This window comes from Protomyctophum bolini, assembly GCF_963924005.1.
Source record: "Protomyctophum bolini genome assembly, chromosome: 1".
Taxonomy (NCBI): Eukaryota; Metazoa; Chordata; class Actinopteri; order Myctophiformes; family Myctophidae; genus Protomyctophum; species Protomyctophum bolini.
Genome location: NC_137862.1, coordinates 7602274 through 7621762, shown reverse-complemented (window position 1 = coordinate 7621762; position 19489 = coordinate 7602274). Strand labels below are relative to the sequence as shown.

Here is a 19489-nt window from a genome sequence, read left to right as displayed (position 1 = left end):
TTCAACCTCGCACATATAAATCAAGCCACAGTGCAGTCAGAGAGTAGTTCACAGGTCACACACAGGAGCAGTGAAAGGGGGAGGGGCCTTCGGATGGCAGTGTAGAGTAGGCACGACATTGAGGGGTAGAAACCATCCCGGTCGCGTGGTTGATCTAACGCGTGTGTCACTGTGAAGGACTGGCCCCATTAAGTGAACGTAGTTGGCGTAGTAGACGCCAACATGACGATTCTGACGTAGGCTGTTGAGGTTGAGCAAGAATAGCGTGTTTCAGAAAAGTAATATTTAAACAGTAAAGAAGACATTTTTGGCGAATGCAATGTAGTCTATGTCTTTTGTGGGAGTGTGCAGGTTTTATTTTGCATAGAGAGATGTGTGGTGGAAGTGTGGCTTGGTCGGAGATAGAGCACGAATGAACGGCCAGGTGCTCATGTACCCCTGTCTATTAGGGTAGCAGGATGGTTACAAAAAAAATAACTAGAGGCAATTCTGCTTTTGTTTTACATATGCAATTAAAAAAGAAAAATGTATGGTAATAACTATTAATGTGTTTACAGCTTAGCTTAATTCCGTCACAACTTTGTTGCATGTATAAAAGGATTTTCGAAGCGCAAAACCACCAGACAAAGGAGTAGGCTGTTTGGTTGCATGGGTGGCATCTTTTTGGAAGTACGGTAGCTATAACATGGTTTTGGTCTGAATTCACCTTTTAAAGTATGAGAGTATTGGCTCTAACATGATGAATTGCTCTAACATGGACCATCTGTGGACGTGTATGTTCCACCTACAGCCCCTCTGAGGATAATGATAAACCATTCAACTACACGTGCCGACATGCCAAGCCTCCTCTCGTTTCCATGTTAAATCTCAGCCTACCTTGACCTTTGCCCTCAGATAACGATAGAAGGGGATTGCAGAGTTACAAAGTTGATCAATGATTAACGAAACAGTAGTTTTAAAGTCACACTATACACTGTATTTACTACAGTGTATAGTACGTCAACACTACTATCTTTTGATAAATTAGGAAATAGATTGCTCATTGGTCAGATGTGTCCTTCCTTTGGTTCATTTATATTTCAGAAACATCAACTGTGTGACAGCAAGCATAATATTTTATGTGCCAACTTGCAATATGAGTCTTGAAAATAGACAATCGCTGCTTAACTTCTCAGGAGTAGAAGTGATCACCGAAAGGTCGTTATTTCTCATCTTTGTTTCATTCAGTATATATTGATTATTGAGGATACCAAATAACCCCATTTTTGCATAAAATTCCCGGGCTACACAGTCACTCAGTCACACACACACACAGGCATGTGCAATAGCACACTCCTACTGTATTACTGTGTTTACATCAGAGGTTTTCAACTGATTGTGAACCAAGGACAGACACAAGGACTAAGAATCAACCAGGAGACCAATGCATAATAAAATGAAATCGGCTTGCATTATCAACACTAGTATGGTTATAGTTGTAAGAACTAAAATACGCATAACCCTATTGTCCATGGACACATGTTCTTAAATGAATGATTAATTAATATGCCCAGTGATTGAGTTTTTGAGAATTTCTCTCACTTTAGCCAGCCTTCTATATTAAACTCATTAACTGATTTGTATGAGTGTGCAGACACCCTATTACAGTACATAGGCACATAGATTCCCTAATTATGTGATCCGGTACACTTCCGCTTTTCCTCTCTTTTCTGTGGAAGTTCTTAGGTCAACAGGTCATTGAGTGAACTGTTTCTCATCGCATGCATACGGAATTTACGGGTGGTCCATGTCTGTCTCTTCTCGGAGTCTCACTGTCTCATGCTATTTTCTGGCCCGAACCTTTCCCTGTATATTCTTCAGGTATTCCAGGCCAGCATGAAAATACTACTGACACAGAGATAGGACTTACAAAGGGTCAAATAAATGTGGTTTTCAATGTAAATGTGAGCCGGTGGAAATGTATGTGTTGTGGTTTTGGTTTTGCTTGATTATGTGATTTTGTGTTTGCTGTGTTTTTGTATATTTTGCATGCTTTAGAATAAGATTATTGTCGAGTGGTTTTACTTTATTTTTTTGCTTAATATTTCCTTTTTGTTGAGTTGCATGATTTGGTATAACCATATTTTCTTTCCACTGACTGGCTCAATATCCCACTAAGTAATAATGAGGACCTGCAGCTGATGATTTCCACGTGGGTGTGGCCACTAATGAGGAGGCCTATATAACAGACTTGGAGTGTTTGGAGAGAGAAGCAGGTGAAGAAGGCTGCAGAACCAGAAGGAAGGTTGAAGGAGGCTGTGAAGAGGGCAGCAGTGCTTCGGACGTCATTGGTCACGTGACTTTTTCCTTACTGAAGCAAGCTTCGAAGCAAGCTTCGAAGCAGTGGTTCATATGCAAATGAAGGTCAGGTTTGAAGCTTGTGTCGGAGCTTCGGTATATGCTCATCACTAGGCAGCGCCAGGCGAACGATATCCCTAGCTCGGGTTCGTTTTCCAGATTCATAGACGTCCTGTGTTCTCTTTAGAACGAGGGTCTTCCACATCGAATAAATTCGGGTCTAGTTATTGGCATGACGGCCTGACTCAGTTGCTCAATCTGTTGGTAGACGGCGGCAGACAAGTTGTCTTGGGTGGCGATATCTATGATGACGTCTCGAGTATGGTAATCAGAATCAACACGACCGAAGTAAAGTGTATAAACTTGTGCGGAACTTTCCATCTCATGGAATCACCTTGTGGCCGGGTGTAGGCGTGAGCCAACGGGGGTGGGGCGGATGCTGGGTGAGCATCAGACTCCATCACGGCGATAGGTGGGTCGTTCTTGTCGGCGAAGTAGTTTCCCTAATCCGTATAGAATTCACTATACAGCAATCTTAGGTTATTGTGAAATTAGCAGCTATGAAGTATGATCACTTTATGGCTATAGGAGCCTTTTCGGCAGCACAACAAGAAAAGGCCTCCTCCACAGACGGAAACAAAAAGGAAAGGAAGAGACCTACCACCAAGACGGCTCCTCACACCACCACCCCATGACAACCATCCACATACAGTAAGCACCCACTGCAACAGAGACTGTGGATCAAGGATTGGCCTCTTCAGACCAGACCAGACCCACCGACAGGAGGACAATCATACTCGTTCCGAGTGATCGCCGATGATGATGATCATGGCTGGGGGCCAAGATGCTTCCGGGGGCCAGTGGTAGCCATGATGTCGACACGAGAAGGTGGGTGGTTGTTAGATAAACTTATTTTGACAAGGACTATCCCTGCATAATCTGAAAGAACTACAGTCCATGTCCATCTGATAACTTTTAATGACTTGGTCACTGGGTTTGCATGCACAGAAACATTCATAGGTCATGTTTGAGTCAACGGCCTTATTTAATCCTCATTGATAGTAGTTAGTGTAGTTTACTCCTGTTGCGATAAATGTATCGCAATGTAAATTCTTAACTATTCAGCCCTACTGCAAAACTACATTTATTTAAACCATTGGGACCAGGATTTGTTTCAAGCTACATGACATGCAGAGGATGGAGGACCTCAGATTAAATATAGCATAATACATTAGTTTAAATGCTTTATAATTTGTGTCTGCAGCTAAATATAATTTGAGACCTCAGTAAATAGTTGCACTACATTTTACTATCAGTAGGTGGTGCTATTGATTTGATACAAACGTCAACTGCATTCCTAGTAAAGTATGACTTTGAAAGGGATGTCCGGGTTGTGTTCTGGCAGTGAAGGGAGTATTGAGACATATCCCAGGTCAGACATCAAGCAGTTTGTTCCCAAGTAAGTAATCCACTACGTTTTCTAGGTACAATTAAAGGCCAGGGTCTGATCAGAAATCAATGAAGAAGTGTACCGCGGTAGGCGAGTATTCTAGAGACCGGCAATTTTAATGGGTATAGAGATCACGTGGTAAGCAGTAAGCAGAAATTCTCAGGTTCAAGTTACCAGCTACCATGCAGCTGCGTCGAAGTTAGCTCTGGTTAGACCTAAAGATGACTCTGCCCTATTAGCATTAGGGCTATGGACCAGAGCTAAGTCGACGTGTATCTAATCTGAGCAACACAAAAATAACATTTTCAGGTAAGTTTGAAAACTTTGAATGATTGATTGCATGGGTACATTTCAAACGAAAGTCAATACAAAAACTTACTTTGTGGACGATCCATGATAAAGCATATATAATGGAATACTATTTACAACAGGAACGTTCCACCACCATTTTCAATTCAATCCTAGTGACACGTGTACAATTACAAATATACACTGACTTACAACAGTGTGAAGATCAACAGCGTCTAATTTATTTAGCTCCCTTTCTTGTGCAGGGGGGTTACTTTGGCAAGTTTTAAATCTTGACGTGTCCCTGATTGATTGGTAGGGTTGTTATGGCGGTAACAAGAATACTTGCGTTATGGCCATGGCCTTGTTGGGTTGCAGGGCACTCAGTTTCTGGCTGCAGCCTATAGTTGGTTAAGTATAGTTTCCAGAGCTCCCGTTTTGTTTTCCTCGGCTTTATCATTGATAAAGTGTCTTTTTGCAGATCTGGTCATGGCAGTTATAATGTTTAGCTTGTTTCGTTGGGTTTTAAAATCAAATTTATATTTATATAGCACATTTAAAAAAAAAACTCTCATTGTACCAAAGTGCTTCACAAATGCAAAGTCCAATAACAAACCCGCATGTCCAACCCCGATTTGGCTCAAACAAGGGATTAAATTAATTTAGCTCTATATGCCACAAAAAACAAATTGTGTAACGCCCTACCAACAGCCATTAAGAAATGTGAATCCCTTGACTCCTTCAAAACTGCTCTAAAAGAGCACCTATGGACGGCTGCATAGCCTATCTAACTAGTGAACTATTTTCACTAACCTTTAAACTTTTTTTCCCTAATTTATGGAATTTCTTATATTTCATTTATTTTATTCATTAAAGAAATTACTTAGAAAAATACATTTATTTTGTATTAATTCATGAAAACTTTAGCTTTTTTGGGAATGTTTTTTGAAAATGCTTTGAAATTATAAGTAAAAATTAAGGGACCCATAAAAATGTTTAATACTTGTTTTAACCAAAGATAATCACTTACCCTACCTTTAAACCACTGACTGTGAAAGTGTGATTATAAGGACGGTCAGTAAGAGTATTAAAAGTGATGTAAAGTGTCATGAATGAAGGACTCATCTTCAAAGTGCTTGACCCACAGATGACCAGACCCACCGACAGGAGGACAATCGTACTCGTTCCAAGTGATCGCCGATGATGATCATGGCTGGGGTCCAAGATGCAGCTGGGGGCCAATGGTAGCCATGATGTCGACATGAGAAGGGCTGTAAGTGCCCCGACCCCCGTGGGGTCCCAGTGGTAGCCATGTCCCTCGACTCTATAAGTGCCACGACCTCCAGAGTTGCGCCCCTTGCCGTGGGGTGGGGTGGGGGGGGGGGGCTGCCCAGATGTGAGGGGAGAAGACGAGACGACTCCTCAGAGTTCAAGTTCAGCTGGGTGAACTTGGCCATGGACGGAGGAGAGCGTAGAGGCCGCAACACTACACGCCCTCATCAGAAGGGCCCAGCAGGGTAAAACCTGGGCTGTCTGTAAGTACTTGCTCTGTAGTGTTGCCAACGTAAGAACTATCTGTAGAACCATCACTAGAGTAAATAATTGTGGAACGGATGAACTGGTCGCTACCCGTGTGTGTTACAGTGTCGACAGAATGAAGTGGAAGCCTGATGGTCTGTTGATGTGTAGTTAGTCATTTTAGGGTAGGGAGTTTGGGTACAAATGGCTTATAGATGCCCCATTTGTATTTTAGTGTTTAATAAAGTATTTTGTTAACCCGTTCTATATGTTCAAACCTGCCTTATTTTAAGTTTGCCTTTTTAAATATTTTAAGTTGTCCCACAAACCTGAGTCTTTAGACTAGAGGACCAGACCTCTTACAAAGTCTTTGGGTATTTTAAAGCTAAGCACCTTGCACTTTATCACTTAATTGGTAAATGTAGAAGTGTATTTTTAGTGCATTGGTGTTTTTATCTGGTGCCACATAAGCTCTAGGAACTCAATCATAACTTCACAAGGGAAGGGACTGAAGTTCTTCGTTTTCCCACATTACTGAATGCATGATCAGGGATGGCCAGTCATGATGTTGGATCTGAGTAGTTGCGCATATATATATATTCCCCATATATGGGGATATCCGACTAGGACGTTGAGCTATATGACATGTCTAGTAATGACAATCCCTATATTTGGCCCTAGCCGACCTGGTGCTGATGTCAGATGGATGTGGTGGAACATGTATGTATGGATGGATCTAACTGGCTTGGTCATCGTGACGAGCATAGTCAGAGAATATATATAACAAGGGTTGGCTTCAGGGCAGAAGTCGAAGCATCCTGGGTTAAGTTCTAACCGGACACCTGCCTAATCAGCAATACAGCCTTGAGCTATTTTATACATTAATTGGTAAAACATTGATTGTTTTTCACAGTATGAATGGGTACATTTCAAACGAGTCAATACAAAAACTGCTACAAGGATAAAATCAGAAAAACCACTAACTCTATTTTCAAATTTCAATTGAAACACAACGTCTAAGTTTATACTACATGTATACTAAAAGGACTGTAAAATAGAAATTGGCTCCACAGATTTGGTTTTGTGTTTTTTATCCTTTTCACAGATTTTGTCTTTTGTTCAAAAATGTTGAACTTTTGAACACCCCACCCTGCGTGGAGAATCATTGTGCACAGTGGTGAAAGTTGGATGAGCATTGACGATGATGATGGATTTTATCTTCTCTAATCTGCACCGTAGTGTTATAAACTGTGGGCAGTACCCAAGACCAACAGTGGGAGGCAGCAATACACCAACGTGGTGTCTAATCTGTCGCGTAAAAAAATAGAAGCAGTATCTTCCCACAATGCACTGCTTTGCATTCAACACTTCCTTTTTCTATCGGCCATTTTCCGCATCAAACGGTATGAGTAAATACTCTCTGCTGTTTTTAAAGAAATCTACCCCAATCCTTCAATTTGTCACATTATATCACAGTTTTATTTACTCGTCGTGAAAGTGTACTTTTTCATCTTCATAAAAATGTGATTATTGACTCTGACAACTTAAAATTGATGCTACGTTGCACCTGAAACTGGCGGTGTCTCTTCGAACAGCATCTTCAGCATCTTCTGCTGTTGATCTGCAGTCTCAGATCAACGTGACATTATGTATATTTAAAAATGTGCAATACATAATTGGCATGCCCTAAGAACAGTAATGAAGTCAAATATATACAGTATTGTTATATATGCTTGTTTGTAACTTGGCAATGGCCGCCAATCCACTCCTGGTAGCTAGGAGCTAAGTCGCCGGCATGTGATGAAGCGAGTAGTGACCCATGCTTCTTGTATGTTTACTCTTCCAGGAAAGTAGGCAGCCATGGCCCCCAGCCGGAATGGAATGATTCTGAACCCCCACTTCCACAAAGACTGGCAGAAGAGGGTGCGAACCTGGTTCAACCAGCCCGCAAGGAAACTCCGCAGGTGGGTTACAGGACTGTTTCAAACCGAGGCTGTTAGCCTAGCCTGCTTATCTGCGGTGTTGCCAGGATACCCACAACAATGGGAATTGTACGCTTCAAAACATTCGTGTCTTGAGATAACTTACGTTTGTTTAACTAAATCTAGTCTGACTTGGACCTTTTTGTTCTCTCCCCATTGAATTGCACATGTATCTGTAGCATAATAGTTTGGTGCCCTTATTTTGAAGTAGTGTTTTGCCTATTGTAGCAGTCAAATGATGACAAATCTCCGGAATCTCTGTAATTCCTTGATGAATACCTTGAACCTATTTTCTGATGACTGTCTGCTCTAATCCATTACAAATCGGGACTGTTAAGCTCATGGGCCTGCTTTTTAAAAGCTTAAAGTCTGCTTTAATCTTGGCTTTCACAATTTGTACAGAGGTACAATTGGCTAGCTAAATTACACTTCCTTAACTACACCTTACAACATTGAGTGATTTTGATCAAATACACAACTGTAAAAGCTACATATGACTGGAGATGGACAATCTGCACTCAAAACTCATCTGTTATGTTGATGTGCCACTGAGAATGTAGCGATGAAGCTTTTGTCAAGATATCTAGCTACATGGTGAAAAGGGATAGCTTTTGAAAGCCATATCTGAAATGAGCTGATGACTACACATCAAAAAGCAACTTTAGCTACTTGCTACCGGATAGCTGTTACTATGAGGTAATTTAATGACACAGGTGGAAAGATGCCAGGGTACAGAATGAGTGGTAGTATTAGTATGTCTGTTGTTAAAAGAATATTCAATTGCTTATTATGAGATGTCTTGTTTCACAGGCGAAAGGCCCGTCAGGCTAAGGCCCGTCTCATAGCTCCACGTCCGGTAGCCGGACCCCTGAGGCCGCAGGTTCGGTGTCCCACCATCAGGTACCACACCAAGGTCCGTGGAGGTCGTGGCTTCACTCTGGAGGAGCTCAAGGTAACGACAACTTCATAAATGGATGCAGTTAATAGAGCACCGAAGTCTGACGTCACTTTCAGTGACGTCAGACGCCATAGCCATAGGAGGATTTTTAGATTGCTTCATATAAGAACTGTGTTTGAAAAATAAATCATCCCGGCCGCTTCACTCATATGGATATGAAGAATCAACTGACTGAGAGAAAACGCTAATGTTACTGCTGCTGAATTAGTTACATTTTTGCTAGAAGCAGACTGTATCATATATGAGTGACTGACTGTTGCAAACGATACAGAGACACCTCCCTAACAATAACGCCGAGACAGCTTGTTTATTTTTGGACCACAACGCTTATAGTAGACGATATTAAGATCACCCCATGTTATTCTCCATAGAGAAATTACTTGTGCGAACCAGGGGAATCGTCGGGATGAGCGAGTTACGTCAGGACTTCGGTGCTCTATTTGAAAGCATGAATAACTTAACTTAACAATAAATTGGAAGATTGTATTTATCATGGCTATCCCAGTCGAAGAGTAAGAATCTTGGTCTGTTCCAGACCCAGTCCCCATTTAAGTCCCATGTTTTGACCTCTAATTTAAAGTGTACAACTATCTGTAAATGTCTAATCTCTTTACAGGGGAGATGTAAGCTTCAAAATGCTTAAGATAACTAGTAAAATATATTTAACTACTAAATGTATTAGTTCAGTGACTTGTTCTGTTCTCTCATATATTTTACCTATTGCAGCAGTCAGATGATGACAAATCTCCGGAATCTCTGTACTTCCTTGATGAATACCTTGAACCTATTTTCTGATGACTGTCTGCTCTAATCCATTACAAATCAGAACTGTTTGGCTCATGGGCCTGCTTAAAAAAAAAAAGATCAAGTCTGCTTTAATCTTGGTTCTCACAATTATACAAAGGGGGACTTGACACCATTATGATCTGGGTTTGTTATCTAAATCTTCAATGTGCCGTTTGTTCCTTCAGGCAGCTGCCATCAACAAAAAGACAGCCCGTTCCATTGGTATCTCAGTGGACTCCCGTCGTCGTAACAGATCCACAGAGTCTCTGCAGGCCAACGTGCAACGCCTGAAGGAGTACCGTTCCAAACTCATCCTGTTCCCCAGGAAGGCTGCTGCTCCCAAGAAGGGTGACAGCACTGTAAGTATCCGCCTTAAAAATGTTTGCTTACTGGGACGACGGCTCCCACTTAAAGTGTTTTATTTTTGGGATCTGTTTTGTGTGAACTTGGCAATTAGGTGACTGAAATCCACCACGTTATACACTTTCACCTGTTGACTGAGAATCCATCTAAACACTGCATTGTGCTTAAATGGACTATGGCCATATTCCGGTAAACTGGAATTAACATCGTAAATAGTGTATGTAGTCAAGTGTAATTGTGTGGTGCAAAGTACACAATTACATTTCAGTCCATTATTTTGTATAAAGGGATATGTAATTGAGATATATTGCACACATAAAAAGGGGTTTGCATACTGGTAATCTGCTCAGAATTGCCTGTCAAACCAGGAGGAACTGGGGCTCGAACCGTGAACCTTATGATTCCTCCTGATCCAGTGCTGCCCTGCCCCCCCCACAAAAAAAACCTTCAACATTGCAGATTTTCCTCAGGTGTCTTTAAAGTAATTTAGTTATTGTAAACTGTCTATACAGGCAGTGCAACTTAAAACAAATTTCTACTCCTTTAAACCACATGTTTAAAGCTGCAAAGCAATTAATTAGTTACTTGGTAGTGTGACATGCACAATGCAACCTAACTGCATCTGTTGTGTGGCCCGTCATGTCTATCAGATTTATTTGATATTCAAGTGCAGTCAAGTGATGACAAATCTCCGGAATCTCTGTACTTCCTTGATGAATACCTTGAACCTATTTTCTGATGACTGCATATGTTGCGTGGAGTGATAGCTACTGCATTCATAATCATGCTGTTTTATATGCAACATAAACATATGTTTTCCCATCTCCAGGAGGAAGAACTAAAGATGGCCACGCAGCTCAAGGGACCCATAGTTATGCCCATCAAAAATGTAAGTTGTCAATGTTTTAGTTATGCTTGGGAATTGGTTTATCCTCAAATCATTAGTGTTACGACCCAGGCTAGGGGTCTCTAGGTGAAACGTGTTCCTTCCGACAACTATCTGTAAATGTCTAATCTCTTTACAGGGGAGATGTAAGCTTCAAAAGGCTTCTGAGATCATTTATAAAGTATATTTAACTAAATGTATTAGTTCAGTGACTTGTTCTGTTCTCTCTCTCATATATTTTACCTATTGCAGCAGTCGGATGATGACAAATCTCCGGAATCTCTGTACTTCCTTGATGAATACCTTGAACCTATTTTCTGATGACTGTCTGCTCTAATCCATTACCAATCAGAACTGTTTGGCTCATGGGCCTGCTTAAAAACACTCCCCAAAAAACAGTCCCCAAACAGTCAGGCCACACGAGTTAAATGTAAACCCAAGTGATCCAAAATGCATAACACATTTAGCTTTTCCATTTAATCACCAGATTGCTCATCTCGATTTACTGAATAAAATGATTGCTAAATGGTGTTTATTTTGTCCCACATGATGCTCTTGTTCTTATCGGCGAACTTGTTTTCCCTCTAAATACAGGTACCCAAGAGGGAGAAGGCCCGCGTCATCTCTGAGGATGAGAAGAATTTCAAGGCCTTCGCCAGCCTGCGTATGGCCCGTGCCAATGCTCGTCTCTTTGGCATCCGCGCCAAGAGAGCAAAGGAGGCTGCCGAGCAGGATGTGGAGAAGAAGAAATAAAAACCTTAAAACATTCCAAAATAAAGTGTACAAAATTATCACTCTGGTCACTATTGTCATGACTGATTGTTTGCATTGACACACTACATGTGGATTTACATGGTTATAGTTTTCTTTGACGGCACTGGATTTATGGTTTACAGTGGTCAGTGAAAGAAGACGTACATTATTTCACTAATGGGTACTGGGTAGGTTTTCTCTTGAAGGTAGAGTACCGGTTTGTGATATTTTGCTAAAGGCTTTTTTTTTGTTGATGAGGCTATATTCTGATAACTAAATTTACAGCACTTTTAGGTAAATATATTCTAATCAGGACGGTACTACTAGTTTGCCTTCCCTTATATTCCATTTTTGTCTGCTCATTTCTTTGTCATCGCTTATATTCAAGGTGGGTGGTTAAACGTATTTTGACAAGGAATATCCCTGCATAATCGGAAAGAAAACTACAGTCCATCTGATAACTTTTAATGACTTGGTCACTGGGTTTGCATGCACAGAAACATTCATAGGTCATATTTGAGTCAACGGCCTTATTTAATCCTCATTGATAGTAATTAGTGTAGTTTACTCCTGTTGTGATAAATATATCGCAATGTAAATTCTTAACTATTCAGCTCTACTGCAAAACTACATTTATTTAAACCATTGGGACCAGGATTTGTTTCAAGCAACATGACATGCAGAGGATGGAGGACCTCAGATTAAATATAGCATAATACATTAGTTTAAATGCTTTTGTCTGCAGCTAAATATAATTTGAGACCTCAGTAAATAGTTGCACTACATTTTACTATCAGTAGGTGGTGCTATTGATTTGATACAAACGTCAACTGCATTCCTAGTAAAGTATTCTTAAGGTGGTCTAGGGACCTCCAGGATTAAATATAGCATTTATACTTTATAGTTTGTCTGCAGCTAGTCTGAAAATCCACCTGTTCAGACTCCATGGCCCATAGCATTTCTCTAGATTTAGATGGCATTTGATACAGATTTATAGCATGTTATGTAGACGGCGCTATAATTGCATTGTACTCATGGCACGTCATAGTACATATGTAATTATGTATAGCATATATGTATAGTTTCATTATATAGATATTCCACTGTTCTTGCTTAATGTAAATCGCTCTGGATTAAGAGCGTCTGCTAAATGCCTAAATTGTAAATTGAGACCCCAGTAAATAGTTGCACTACATTTTACTATCAGTAGGTGGTGCTATTGATTTGATCCAAACGTCAACTGCATTCCTAGTAAAGTATGACTTTGAAAGGGATGTCCGGTTGTGTTCTTTCTGGCCGTGAGAGCCTGAGTGAGAGGGAGTATTGAGACATATCCCAGGTCAGACATCAAGCAGTTTGTTCCCAAGTAAGTAATCCACTACGTTTTCTAGGTACAATTAAAGGCCAGTGTCTGATCAGAAATCAATGAAGTGTACCGCGGTAGGAGAGTATTCTAGAGACGGGCAATTTTAATTTTAATCGAGATCACGTGGTTAAGCAGAAATTCTCAGGTTCAAGTTACCAGCTACACAGCTGCGTCGAAGTTAGCTCTGGTTAGACCTAAAGATAATTCTGCCCTATTAGCATTAGGGCTAAGGACCAAAGCTAAGTCGACGTGTATCTAATCTGAGCAACACAAATATACATTTTCAGGTAGGTTTGATCTTTGATTGATTGATTTGCGTCGCTGAATGGGTACATTTCAAACGAAAGTCAATACAAAAACTTACTTTGTGGACGATCCATGATAAAGCATATATATAATGGCTACACGTGTCATAGAGACACGTGTACAATTACAACTGACTTAAAACAGTGTGAAGCTCAACAGCGTCTAATTAATTTTGCTCCCTTTCTTGTGCACTTTAGCACAAGAAACTTTGGCGAGTTTTAAATCTTGAGGGACCTGTCCCTGATTGATTGAGAGGTAGAGTTGTAATGTCAAACGTGGCCTTGTTGGGTTGCGGGGCAGGGCACTCAATTTCTGGTTGCAGCCTAGTTGGTTGTTGAGTAGCTTCCAGTCAGAGCTCCCGAGGATTGTTTTGTTTTCCTCGGCTTTAGGCATTATCTTTGATAAAGTGTCTTTTTGCAGATCTGGTCGTGGCAGTTACAATGTTTCTTAGCTTGTTTCGTTGCGTTTTTAGGTTGCCCAGCTGAGCTGAGCTACCATGAAATGTTCTATGAGCAGGGCCTGGCTGTTAACAAGTTCTTGAGCTTAGTCCAGTTACCCTGGGTAAACATAGTAACTTCCTTTTCTTTAGCTTGGAGATCACTATCAAAGCCCAATAACAAACCATGTCCAACCCAGATTTGGCTCAAACAAGGGATTAAATTAATTTAGCTCCTATGCCACAAAAAACGAATTGTGGAACGCCCTACCAACAGCCATTAAGAAATGTGAATCCCTTGACTCCTTCAAAACTGCTCCAAAAGAGCACCTATACGGACACTGCTGTAAATATATGTATGTCAAATGTTATGATGAATTTAAAATGGATGTAAACAAGTTAGTGCTTTTCAGTCTCGTCCTCAAAGTTACAGTTTTTGTATTGACGTGCTTTCGTTTGAAATGTACCCAAAGTATGCATCCCCACGCAGACTCTTGAACAGTCTAGATATAGCACTGGTTACCTTATAGCCTGTGACCCAAAAGAGAAAGTAGACATTCTCCCGGGACCCAAACTAGTGAAAATTGCATCAACTATTTTCACGACACTAACCTTTAAACTTGTTTTCTAATTTATGGAATTTCTTATATTCCATTTATTTTATTCATTAAAGAAATTACTTAGAAACATATTTTTATTTTGTATTAATTCATGAGAGCTTTAGCTTTTTTGGGAATGTTTTTTTGAAAATGCTTTGAAATTATAATAAGTAAAAACAAAATGTAGGAAATAAAAAATGAAGGGACCCATAAAAATGTTCAATACTTGTTTTACCCTACCTTTAAACCACTGACTGTGAAAGTGTGATTATAAGGACAGTAAGAGTATTAAAAGTGATGTAAAGTGTCATGAATGAAGGACTCGTCTTCAAAGTGATGTCCCATTCCTTTCATTACAATTTGCAGCCTCTCACCCTCCTCAATGTAGCACTTACCAGCACTTAAAGTCAGTGAGTGTGCAGGGCTTGGCTTGAGGCCGGACATTGGAATTGGGCCTATGGTTGCCAGACACGAATCTGCCTCTGGCGATGCTATAGGCTACCATATTATTCTACCACTGGGTGGCTGACATATATATATGCCCCACAATGCACTGCTTTAACACTTCCTTTTTCCACCCCAGACCACGTGCCTAAATCTCTGCTGTTTTCCAAGAAATCTACCCCCCGTTCGTTCAATTTGTCAAGGTATGTTAGTTGAATTTACGTACGTAAAAGTGTACTTTGTCATCTTTATAATAATGTGAATATTGATGCTACTTTGAACCTGAAATTGTGGTGGTGTCTATTCAAATGGCATCTTAGTTGCTAGATGTTTGGGTTGCAGTCTCAGATTAATGTGACATGATATATGTGCAAATGCATTATTGGCATGCGCTAGGAACAGTAATGAAGTAAATACTTGAGAGTTTTGTTATGTATCCTTAAGTTGTTTGTAACTTTGCAATGGCAACCAGTCCAGAGTCCTCTCCTGGTAGCTACTAGCTACTCGTCAGCATGTGAAGTGACCCATGCTGCTTGTCTGCTGTTTATACTCTTCCAGGAAAGTAGGCAGCCATGGCACCCGGAAGGAATGGAATGATTCTGAACCCTCACTACATCAAATCCTGGCGGTATAGTGTGACAACCTGGTTCAACCAGCCAGCAAGGAAAATCCGCAGGTGGGGTAGCCTACAGGGCTGTTGCAAATTAACCAAGGCTGTTGGCCTAGTCTGCTTGTTCTCTGCAGTGTTGGGGAAACTCACAATATTTAATTTAAACATTTCATTGAGACTTGCAATTTGTATTTGTTTGAAAATAACATTAATCTCTTAACCCATTCTGACCTGAGATCAGATTCATATGAGGTTTCCACTGGACACACACTGGTCTGATTAACCCATTCTGACCTGAGATCAGATTCTGAAAATGTCAGTCGTTCTTCGATCTTTCAAAAATAGCAGATCTACAAGCTCGTAGCGCGACACTCAGTGGCGCGCTATGAGCTTGTAGATCTGCTATTTTTCAATAGCTAAAGCATGACATGATGCTAACACCAAAAGGGGTTCCCGTTCAGAATGGGTTAATATGAATTGTAAGCTTAAAAAAAGACCATAGTGTCTTGAGACAATTTAGTTTTTTTAATATAGTCTGACTTGGACAACATGTGTTCCGTTCTCTCTCATACATTGAATGGCCCATACTGTATACTCATCTGCTGTAGCATAATAGTCTGTCTTTATTTTGAAGTCTGAAGACAAATCTCAGGAATGAGCTGTTGACTAGTATTGACTACACTTTGAAAAGCAACATAATGTAATGAAGCTAATTGTAGCTTAGCTACTTCTAGATGTGCTACTGCCCACCATGGCTAGCTGTTACTATGCGGTCATTTAGCAAGACACAGGGTGGAAAGATGTACAGACTGAGTGGTAAGTATTAGTACGTCTGTTGTAAAGATGCTTAGTAGTTGTGGGCTTATGTCTTGTTTCACAGGCGAAAGACCCGTCAGGCTAAGGCCCGTCGCATAGCTCCACGTCCGGTAGCCGGACCCCTGAGGCCACAGGTTAGATGTCCCACCATCAGGTACCACACCAAGGTCCGTGGAGGTCGTGGCTTCTCTCTGGAGGAGCTCAAGGTAATGACAACATGATATCTTTATGAATGGATGCAGTTTATTTGAAAGCCTGAAGAAATGAGCATCGCCTGTCACAGCCATGCGTAGAGCAAGTTCAGTCAGGAAACTCAGTGCAGTTGCTGCGTGCTGTTAATTGAGCCGCCTCAGCATCACGTTCTCATTCACAGGATTGATTTCATTCTATTTTCAGACCGCTATTTACACTGCTATTTTGCACTGCTCAATCTGCTTGCTTACTTGCTGCTGCACACTGATACTGCTGTGCTGCTGCTCACCCTCCTCCACCCCAGCTGATGTTTAGGTACGGGGGATTCGGAGTCCCTATGGTTGGGACTGATGCGCTTGATCTCGGTACCAAAAAAGCAGATCAAATTCATCGCCAAACAATAAATATATTGCTCATTTTATATTCCATCCATTCTTGAGTTGTCCTGACTGAACCTAACTTTACAAATTGGAAGATGTATTTTTTTGTCATGGCCATCCCAGTCCAGTTTGACCTCTGTAAAGTGTACATCTATATGAATGAACTATCTTTACACAATTAATATCTTCTAAGTATGGAAACATTACATTGAGACTTGTAATTTGTATCTGATTTTGAAAATGTCTAGACATTTAATCTCTTTTCAGGGGAGATGTATGCTAGCTTCAAGAGGTTCTGAGATGACTTAAAGTAATAACTAAATGCATTCATTCCGTGACTTGGACATTCTCCGTTCTCTCTCTCTCTCTCTCTCTCATACATAATAATCTGTCGTTATTTCATTAAACCTATTGCAGCAGTCAGATGACAAATTATCTGTATTTCCTTGATGAATACCTTGAACCCCTTTTCTGATGTCTGCTCTAATCCATTACAAATCTGTTGAGCACATGGGCCATTTTCTTTTTTTTTTTAATATAAAGAAAGTCTGCTTTAATCTTCTCACAATTCTACAAAGGAAGTTTTAGAAAACAAACTCGCAACATAATGGTCATGTACTGACCGTTACGTTTTGTTTTCTGAAACTTCAATGTGCCGTGCTGTTCCTGCAGGCGGCTGGCATCAACAAAAAGACCGCCCGTACCATCGGTATCTCTTATGACCACCGTCGTCGTAACAGATCCACAGAGTCTCTGCAGGCCAACGTGCAACGCCTGAAGGTGTACCGATCCAAACTCATCCTGTTCCCCAGGAAGGCTGCCGCACCCAAGAAGAGTGACAGCCCTGTAAGTATAATCCGTCTTAAAAATGTTTGCTTACTGGGACGACGGCTCCCACTTAAATGTTTCTGGATCAGTTTCGTGTGGACTTGGATATTATGTGAATTAAATCCACCATGTAACCACTGTCGGTCTGTTTAATGACAACCCATGTGAATTGTGCTTAAACAAAACTCCTTTCGACCTTGCAGGGTTTCCACGGGTGTCTTAAAAGTTATTGTAAACTGCCTAGACGGGCAGTGCAACTTAAAACTGATTTCTACCGTTTTAAACCACATGTTTTTTTTAAAGCACTAAGGTTCACCCGCACACTGCATCTGCTCGGCACAAGAGTATTGTCTTATTTAATGAAGCAACGTTTGCAAACGTTGCTTCATTAGATGAACAGTGTGCGGGTGTACCTTATTGCTTTCATTGATGTCCACTGGCCTACGCACGTGTGCATACGCCCGATCGCTAGGTGTGCGAAAGTTTTCTCCTACAGTAAACCACATGTTTTTAAAAGCTGAAAAAGCGACTAATTAGTCGGTAGTGCAATCATGACTCGGCGTCGGCGTGGTCATTAATCAATGACCTATGTTCTGAAAGGAGTATACAGGCCTAAGTAATCATGACTCTTTTAATGCCTTGTGAATGTCAACAACATGCACATTCATAATGTACCCAATTAAACCGCATCTCCTGTTGAATGCCCTGTCATGTGTATCAGATTTATTTGATATTAAAAGTGCAGTCAAGTGATGACAAATTCTCCGGAATCTCTGTACTTAATTGATGATTACCAGTTGAACCCTTTATTCTGATGACTGCATATGTTACGTGGAGTGATAGCTACTGCTTTCATAATCAACTGTCATGCTGTTTTATATGCAACGTAAACTTATGTTTTCCCATCTCCAGGAGGAAGAACTAAAGATGGCCACTCAGCTCAAGGGTGCTGCTGTTATGCCCATCAAAAATGTAAGTTGTCATTCATGTTTAAACGTTATGCTGGGGAATCTGTTCATCCTTATTAAAATGTAAACCCAAGTGATTCAAAATAAGTGGAGGTGTGTACATGACACACTTTGCTTTTCCATTTCATCAACCTGATAAATGGTGTTTATTTTGTCCCACGTGATGCTCTTGTTCTAATCGGTGAACTTGTTTTCCCTCTGCTACAGGTGCACAAGACAGACAAGGCCCACGTCATCACCGAGGATGAGAAGAAGTTCAAGGCCTTCCAGAGCCTGTGCCAGGCCCGTGCCCATGCTCGTCTCTTTGGCGTCCGTGCCAAGAGAGCAAAGGAGGCTGCCGAGCAGGATGTGGAGAAGAAGAAGCCTTAAATGCTTAAATGGAACGGAACACATTTTTCAAATAAAATGTACAAAACGATTTGGTCACTCTGGTCATGACTGTTTTTTTTTATCCCGGTAGGGCCGATTCATACTCCTATTTTAGAGCCGAATAAAAGTCGGTTCGGCGCTGTAGAGCCTACAATGTGACGTCATTTGAGGTTCGGGGCTCTTCGGCTCTTCGGTGCTACTGAAAATTTCTGACGAGCCGAAATCATTTCGGCACTACAGCGCCGAAACAGCGGTAAAATAGGAGTATGAATCGGCCCGTACTGGTGGATTTGTATGGTTATAGTTTTCCTTGAACTATATGATTTTATGGCTTTCAAAATACAAAGGAAGGTTTAACAAAATGTCACTGCGTAATCGGGAAGAACACGGTACAGTCCGTCTGACTTCTTGACAACTTAGTCCTTAGGCTGGGTGAGATATCGGTACCACTAAAAGGGACAAGACCTATGTGGTATACTTTTGATGACATCCAGGAGTGAATACTGTTTTAGGGGTATAATCTGACTATGCAAAACCACATAAATTGTCTAAAGTATTCACTTTTCTGCCCATTTCTGATGTTTGTACCATTGATGGACAATATAGCCAACATCACAACTGACAGGATGAATTATATTTCTGGTAGCCATACTGGGAAAATTAGCTGGCTGCCACTCTGAAACGGGGTAAATCTTAAACGTCACAGAACCATCTTTTTATGGGTTTAAGGCTGTAGGAACTATTTAGACATTAGTTTAAAGAGTCAGGGACTCAATGTTGTATCCCAGCACACAACTCGACTCAGGAAGACGTGTAGTAAATGTGGACACAACTAGACTTAACTTAAGTCTAGT

General features: G+C 40.9%; 2 protein-coding genes across 4 annotated transcripts; both read left to right on the top strand.

The window, feature by feature from the left end:
- Positions 1 to 5484: 5484 nt before the first annotated feature.
- Positions 5485 to 11359, top strand: LOC308312405 (large ribosomal subunit protein eL13). Of its 2 annotated transcripts, none has more exons than XM_080759011.1 (6): positions 5485 to 5610; positions 7440 to 7557; positions 8386 to 8527; positions 9505 to 9678; positions 10512 to 10571; positions 11163 to 11359. In XM_080759011.1, the coding sequence occupies exons 2-6, from the start codon at positions 7454 to 7456 to the stop codon at positions 11319 to 11321; spliced, it is 639 nt and encodes a 212-aa protein (XP_080615137.1). In that variant the 5' UTR covers positions 5485 to 5610; positions 7440 to 7453; the 3' UTR covers positions 11322 to 11359. The 2 variants fall into 2 exon arrangements, with proteins under 2 accessions (XP_080615137.1, XP_080615136.1); XM_080759010.1 differs by lacking the exon at positions 5485 to 5610 and adding an exon at positions 6955 to 6996.
- Positions 11360 to 12592: 1233 nt separating this feature from the next.
- On the top strand, positions 12593 to 18684 carry LOC308312388 (large ribosomal subunit protein eL13-like). 2 transcript variants are annotated; one of them, XM_080758992.1, is made up of 7 exons: positions 12593 to 12687; positions 14612 to 14675; positions 15031 to 15148; positions 15963 to 16104; positions 17143 to 17316; positions 18211 to 18270; positions 18474 to 18684. In XM_080758992.1, exons 3-7 carry the CDS (start codon positions 15045 to 15047, stop codon positions 18633 to 18635), a joined length of 642 nt encoding a protein of 213 aa, XP_080615118.1. In that variant the 5' UTR covers positions 12593 to 12687; positions 14612 to 14675; positions 15031 to 15044; the 3' UTR covers positions 18636 to 18684. The 2 variants fall into 2 exon arrangements, with proteins under 2 accessions (XP_080615118.1, XP_080615119.1); XM_080758993.1 differs by lacking the exon at positions 12593 to 12687 and adding an exon at positions 12825 to 12974.
- Positions 18685 to 19489: the final 805 nt, after the last annotated feature.